Below are 8,114 nucleotides of genomic sequence, written 5' to 3'. Positions count from 1 at the left end.
GCAGTATGATGTGATTTCTACCAGTTTCTGTTGCTTATCTATACCGACTGTGCGTCAACCGATCTTCATCAGTCAATCAATTCATTTTCGTCCGAAGTTCGGAGAGAGCACCGGAGAATGTAGTAAGAGGAGGAATGAAAAAAAGGAAAAAACCCATTAGTGAAAATTGCAACTTTTTAAATTGGGACACAAAGAAATTACGATTTTATAAAATTATTATAAAAAATAACATAAAATTTTATAATGTTATTAATAAAATAATAATTTTATTTTTATAATTAAATAAAAATTTTATCTAGTTATACTTTATTATTATGTATAAGTTTATAATAATGTGTTATTATATAATTAAATATTATTTTATTTATAATTTTTAATTATTTATATAAGTGAAATTTAACAAATAATAATTTAAGAATAAACTAAATTTTAAGTGGGAATAAGTCTTTTACCTTAAGGGGAAATTCCATATGATTTAATGTCATGAAATTTTATTTCTTTTAGGTGTTTCTCAACAACTAAATATTGTTTTATCTGTAATTTATAATTATTTAGATAAGTTGAATTCAATAAATGATAATTTAAAAATAAAATAAATTTTGGGTGGGAATAAGCCTTTTAGCTTTGGGGAAATTCAATATGATTTAATGTTATGACATTTTATTTTCTCTAAGTGTTTCGTAACAAATAAATTGACATTTATTAAATATTAAACCCTTAAATTTTTACTAATAAATTATTAAAATGAATAAAATATATTAATTTAAAGATGGTTCACATGGAAATTTTGTACACTTACACACAATAGCAAATACACTTAATGATATAGTACCTCAATTAAGAACTTGTACACATCAAAATTATTAGTTGTCTCAGAAGATGTAATTTTGGATTAAAGGCCTATATACTTTGTGACACACTTTTGGGCTGAAGTCAAATAGCCCATTTCATAATTGATATCTCTTATTGGGTTTTACAAACAGTATTCCTATTTCACCGCGCCCACTTGCTACTGGCCTCCACTGAACTAGGAAAATGATTCAACAATTGGTTAGAAGCCCAAGTATATTCTTTGATCCTGGGCCTTCTATTATTCGGCCGATAAGCCTCACCCACAAGTTATATATGGAAGGAAAGGAAAGAGGAAAATTTAATATCCATTTCTAGATTGCACAAAATTTTCATAATTGATACAAGTCCTTTTATGTTGCTAACTCGATAATATTTTTAGACCAGTTTACAATATAGATTGGTAAGATATATCAATCAATCATACTTACCAAAAAGAATTTATCAAGCACAAATTATATTTCAAAAAGAAAAATTTATTACTCATATCGTCTGTCTCTTTAAATTTCTTGTCAAGATTTCTTCTATATTGATTCTCATATAATGTGATCATATCTTGAGATATATAACAAAAAATAAAATCGAAAGTTTTGTTTAAGTTTTATTTTTTTAAACCATTTATCTTTACACAATATTAGTATAGTGCAATACTGTGTAGCAATACAACCCATTAATGTAAAATTTGTGAACTTATAAACTAAAACTTACAAATCAAGAAATGATCAACAATAACACGTTCCATGCACACGTAAGAGAAATTATTTGGTGTAGTGTAGACATGATAATTCTAATCACAATATCTTTATTGAAGCCATGGAATCCATAGCTGAAATTGATGTGAGATTTTGATGAAATCATGAACCTTTCTTATGAGCAAATGATTGTTGAAGATGAAGAAATTAAAGCTATCCATGATTAAGAATATTTGCTGTTTTAGTACGAATAATATTTACGTATCAACAATGACAAATTGGTTATGTGAGAATTAGAAACTTCACAATGAAAAGATGATTGGGTTCTTGTTTTGATTTCATACATCATCGGCTCAATTATTTGCAACCAAACCCTCTTGTAGGGCTGCATATTTCTTAATCATGGATACTATGATGTATAATACAATGGATGGGGTATTCGATCCGTACAATGCATGATATACAGCTTGATATGAATAATTGGTTGGTTGATTGCATATGCATACATGATGTATTCACTTTCTCTCAAAGAGAGGTAACATAATATTATACCATGAATGATGTTCGCATGGTATCTTAAAGTGACATGATACAATAGTAGAATAAAACTCATTTTTTTCTTCTATTTAAAACTAGAAAAAATCAATTTACTACTCTTTAACAATTCCAAAATAAGTAGATCAATGTTAATGGGTCATGTTGAGTTTTAATTCTAACTTTGTACAATTTTAGAGAATATATATATATATATATATATATATATATATATTTATTTATTTATTTATTTATTTATAACAATAGACTATAATGATAATAATAATTTAACACTACAAAAAAAAGGAGGCTTGAACGGGGGGAAAATTTCTTTTATTTCTATTATTAATACTTTTAACTGTAAAAACTATAACGATGATCGATAATAAGATTTTTTTTCATCGTTAAAACTTTTTAATAATGAGAAATAGAATTTTAACAACTATTTTTTTATCATTAAAGTCATAATTTTTGTTTAGTTTTAACGAAAATATAAATAATTAGTCGTTAAAATTATAAAAATAGTACTTGTAATGATAAGATATGATCCCTTCTTTATTATTTATCTCGCTAAAGCTAATATTTTTTGTAGTGTTTGTTGGTAGAATTTAAATCAAAAAGTTTGTTTAAGGTGATTTTGAATAGGTGAAAGGATCCAAAGAAGAAAATTTCTCTTTCAGTTTGTTAGTAGCTGAATTTTCAGGTAATCTTCTAATTAATTAGTGAATTACTAAAGATTGAGTTTCAAGAATAATTTTTCTTCACCAATTTTATGATAGAGAAGTGGGAATTAACTAATTTTAATAAATTTTTATTTTGTATGATTCCATTTTGTTAATAATTAATTAACTATAATAATGATTAGAGTTAGTAAATAGTAACTAATCTGCAATTTATATATAACTTTGCCAAAACAATAAAAGGAGAGAATGCAAAAGTTGATTAAAGAGGTCACTAAACTCCCTGCTGGACCACCTTGAAGTGTGATATAAATTGAGAAGTATAATTTAAGTAATCCAATAATGTAACTGCTGTGTGTGTGTATATATATATATATATCATTTTAAGAAAATATAAATTTTTAAAAAGGGTTAAATATTAATACTTGAATTCGATAATTTTCTTTGAATGAAGTTCTATATATTTATATATGACTTCTACTGCCATATTGGAGACTTTTGAATTAATTAGAATTTGAATGATTTTTCCTTGATCAGCAAACTTGACAAAGGAGAATTGGCATTCAGAAACTTTAATTTATTAATCTTTCTAGAGATATGGCAATCTTATCCTAGTGTTAAAAATACAAAAATTACACTGTTAATGATTCTCACAAAGAATTTTTATACTATATTATTAACTAATTCAGTTTCTTTACACATTAGCAGCTCTAAACAACGTTAGATGCTCTGTATTAAATAATCAATTGTTCCAAAGGATAAGCACATTGACGTCAAAGACGATAACAAGCTATGTAAAGAAAATCATTAATTAACAAATTTGTAAACCATATTATTGATGAGATTTTTCTTACCAACTAATGTATATAATTCAGAGCCTTTGTTACTGAGATGAACTTTTCTTCATATTATTGATAAAATATACATATTTTATATTTATTTTACATATTTATATTATGTTTTAGAAAACTATATATCAGTTAATTTTATTAAATAATATATATTTATAAGGGAATAATTTTAATATCCAACATATATATGTTTTAGGATGTATCTTCAACAAAATAAAGTCATCCTGAATCATCATTCACATTATATGTAGAAACCCTCTTTTGGATTGTTGGAAATCTCCTCAAACTAGTCAAAATTCTTGTTGCTTGCTAGAAATGTGAAATAAAAATCAGTTTCAAATTTGTAATGTGTTATTTAATATCAATATCATGTAATTCATGCCATCATTATATAGATTTCAAATTAGATAATTATTCGAACGATTGTACATCCTTAATAAACGGTTGTTTAACCTCTTAAATGATTTGATATAACACGATATTCATATTATTCACTTGGCACATATATGAATGGGCTTAAACCCTTATGCATAACTATTCAATGGGCTTAAATTCAAATCTCTCAACACTAGTATAAAATAATTCATAAATAAATCAAAATGACTAAAATAACCCTAGTATGAGCTTATGGGTCTTATAGGATAGAAAATTGAACTTTTCAAATTTAAAGATTAAATATTATTTCATCAAAGTTTGGGTGGAAAATAGGTAGTCACCTTTTTTACACTCATACTCCTTTAGTAAAACCTAATTTCCTGTAGTGTAGAGGGGAATCAGAATTTTTTCCAGAAAAAGTAACAACTCTTACCATTGACCCAGCGTGAGATTAGGGTAGTTGATTAATCGCAGTTAAATTAAGTTTTAAAAAAAATCTTAGTAAATTAAATAGTATGATTTATTTATTTATTTATTTTTGTACTCTTGTTCAAAAAGTCTGTTGTCTAGCTTGCTCAGGTGGTCAATTTCCTGGATAATTCCTGTACAAATATCAACGTCGATGCCTAATTTTGCTGTGGCTAGTGATAGTTGGTCGAAACTTACTAACCACGACACACATGGAAAATGGGCAAGGAAAAGACATCAATTTGAGTCCAAATCTTGAGATAAACATGCCAACTCACATCCGAATTTACCATATAATTTAAGATTAACGTCATGCCAAGTTGAAAAGGTAGATGGTGGTTGATATATTACGGAGATTTAATTATTTTATAATTTAGAAGAATCTATTATGACTTCAACTCTAAATAAAAGTAAGCTCATTTTTAGGTTTTATTACTCATTGGGGTGGCAATTTGGCGAAGATTCAGCCTCGATAGCTGTTCTCGAGCTCCTTGCTTTATATTAAAAAGTTGATTAATTGTAAAGTAGTCTTAAACCTACCATAGATTTCACCGCTAATTAATTGTTTAATCACTCTCACGTTACTGTCAAAATTTACCTTGATCTTCAAATTAAATTAATTTCATTATCATGTGATATTAGTTACATATAGGTCAAGTAACTATTTTCCATCCAATGTTCAGTGAAATGATCAATTTTTACTTTTAAGTTAGAAAAGTCTAATATCTCATCCATTGTTTATTTTCATTATTGAATTTTATTTGTATTAGTTTAAATTACTGTTTTATCCTCTTTTTTTAATATAATGACAAAATTATTTTCACCATTTAATACCAATTTTAATTATTAATATGTCTTTAATTTATTAAAATTACAAAATACTCCTACAAATTATAAATTGAAATAGCAATCAATCAAGCTTCAAATAATATTAAATTTATGAAGTCATCCTCCTGTTACTTATAATTTTTTGTTTTTTCTCTTTCTTTACCTAAAAGAAATTTTTTTCCTCTTTGTTCTTTTTTATTCCATTTTCTTTTGTCATCTTTAATTCTTCACTATTAATTATCAATTATTTTTCTCCTTCAATCATCTTTACTATCAATCTTCCTTCTTCTCCTATCATTTTTACCACTATTCTTTTATTTTCAATTTTTTAGGAAAATCTCCTACTAGTCTTAGATTTACATTAAGTTTAATTGAAACAAAATGAGTGGGAGAACGAAATAAGGATGAGAAGTAAAAGAAAGTTTGTGGGAGAAAAATGACGGAGAGAAATTGACATTTATTAAAAATAAATGAGGGGAGAAAATGAAGCACAAACAGTAATAAAAAAATGAAAAAATGAAGAATGATAAATATATAAATATTGTGGATAGGAAAAATTATATACTTAAATATTTTTTGAATTGTTGTTCTTTAATTTGTGTTCAAATGAATTTTTTATCCTTCCATAAAATAGAATTCATTGATAGAAGTAAATAACAAATGGGAGAAAGAAATTTTCAAATTTGAAAGATGAAAATTTTCATTTTACCAAAGCTTGGTTGGGAATTTGTTATTTCATCAAACCTTGAGTAGGACACAGTCATTTGGTTTTGTACACAATGCTATGGATTAAGTTATATAGATGTAAGAACGTATCATCTGTTCGTACTTTAAATGGATAAAATTTAATTCTTAGGTGCAAATACTTTGCATTTCTATTAAATTTTTATTATGGATATACAAATATAATAAATATTATGTATATATATTTTTGATATATAATTTATATATATATATGATATATTATTATATAATAAAGTTTTATTTTATTTTTAATTAAAAATCATTCAATTATATTACATCATCTATATATGTATAATTTTATTATATAAATATAAATAAAAAAAGGACATTTAGCGGGGAGAAATAATTTCTATAGAGATTATCCTAATAGAAAATTTATTTTTTTATCGATATAATTGCAAAATTTATTTACCTCATTTAAGAATTTAATTATTTTAACTTTTATTTAATAATTGTTATCATAATCCATGAGTTTTGAAGACCCATATATTATATGAGCATGCATGATATAAATTACGGTAAAATATAATTGTATTAATAGATCAACATAAAATTTTTGAACTAAAATAAGACTTATCAAATATACTTTTACACAGCCATGAATTATAACAAAATCCCTAAGAAAATTAATTAATTTGTTGTGTTTTCCTTAACCTAATTTTGTTTTTATCTAAATTTATTAAAGATTTGTTCATGGAAATTCTCTACCCCGAAATGCAAATATGATATAAGCAAGCAAAAAGTGTCACAATTTCAAACGTTGTAAGCGCCCCTTTAGCCATCTTTTCTCATTTCAAGTCCTTATCAATAAACGGAAAATAATATTAATGAAAATAATAAATTATAGAAAAGCATCACACCTCAGCTAGGCTCGGGAAAAGCTGGATGGCACAACTTTAAAAAACCTAAAAGTGAAGTGGCAAATTGATAAGGAATTTCCTTTATAAACCAGTTTGAACAATCCATGATAAAATAATTCATCCCTTACTCAAAACAAAGAAAAATGGTTAGCCCTCCACACCTAAAATCCTTGCAACATCTTCCAGCTTTATCAATGAAGTCTTCTTCTTCTTCCACCACCTTAACACACATGAAACTCAAAACCCTATTGCAAACCTTCATTTTCTCGCAAGTATGCCGCCTCATTCGTGCTCTTGCAAAGGCAAAATCGATATTCATTGAGATTGTGAAGAACAATATCCACCCTAAGCAGTTCATTCTCTCTTCAAAGACATCAAAATTAAACAAGCACAAGAAGAAAATTTTTTTCGGGTCATTTCGATTGCACTATAACTGGTGTTCCTCGCATGTCACACCAGTGCCGGCGCCGATACTCAATGAAACAATGCATTCTTACTATGATTCTACATGGAACTCAATAATTTCAACTGAGCCAAATGATCATGGTGAATCCGAACTCTCAGGATACCTCCATTGGCTCGAAGAAAAAGTTTGTGATAATAATAATGCGTCAAGTGATCAGAAGACGAATGAAATAGATCGACTGGCTGATGTTTTCATTGCAAATTGCTATGAAAAATTCAGGTTGGAGAAGCAAGAGTCATACAGGAGATTCCAAGAAATGCTAGCAAGAAGCATGTGAAGATGGCGTGTTTTTTACTTTTTAATTTTAATTTTGCTTTCCCTTTCTTCTATGCTTACACACATTGGACAATGGAGGGGTCGGAAAGTACAGTGATAATTATTGGGCTGACTAGTTTAAGACTTCTGGTTTTTAATTTTAGTTTTCTAAATTTAAATTTAATTAGTAGTTAGGAGGATTCTGAGAGAATTGTACAATATGGTTTGTGGGTGTTTGTGTGCAATTCTTATCAGAAATTTTATGTTGACGGTTTGCCATTTTCTTGTTCTTTTCTCTCTTTCTTTTTTTCTTTATTTTTAATGTATTAATTAGACAGAATATTTTCAGTCAAGGTTAGGATTAAGCTTGAATTTGGGGAAAAAAACAAAAAATTCTAATTTGATAAAGTGAAGTCATGTGTAAAGTAGTTTCCGTCTCTCATTGAAATTCAATAAATTACAATTTTGAGGGAAATGACATTTTATCTTAATGGTAAATGCAAGGGAATGGG

The 8,114-nt window shown here is 26.7% G+C and overlaps 1 protein-coding gene across 1 annotated transcript; it reads left to right on the top strand.

Moving 5' to 3' along the window:
* The first annotated feature begins 6,986 nt into the window (after positions 1–6,986).
* Positions 6,987–7,881, top strand: LOC123228240. Its single transcript, XM_044653562.1, has one exon. It carries the CDS (start codon positions 7,025–7,027, stop codon positions 7,622–7,624), a length of 600 nt encoding a protein of 199 aa, XP_044509497.1. The 5' UTR covers positions 6,987–7,024; the 3' UTR covers positions 7,625–7,881.
* The last annotated feature ends 233 nt before the right edge of the window (positions 7,882–8,114 follow it).

This window comes from Mangifera indica, chromosome 10 (genome assembly GCF_011075055.1).
Source record: "Mangifera indica cultivar Alphonso chromosome 10, CATAS_Mindica_2.1, whole genome shotgun sequence".
NCBI classification, from domain to species: Eukaryota; Viridiplantae; Streptophyta; class Magnoliopsida; order Sapindales; family Anacardiaceae; genus Mangifera; species Mangifera indica.
The sequence above is the reverse complement of the archived record's forward strand: the minus strand, read 5'-3'. Positions and strand labels throughout refer to the sequence as shown.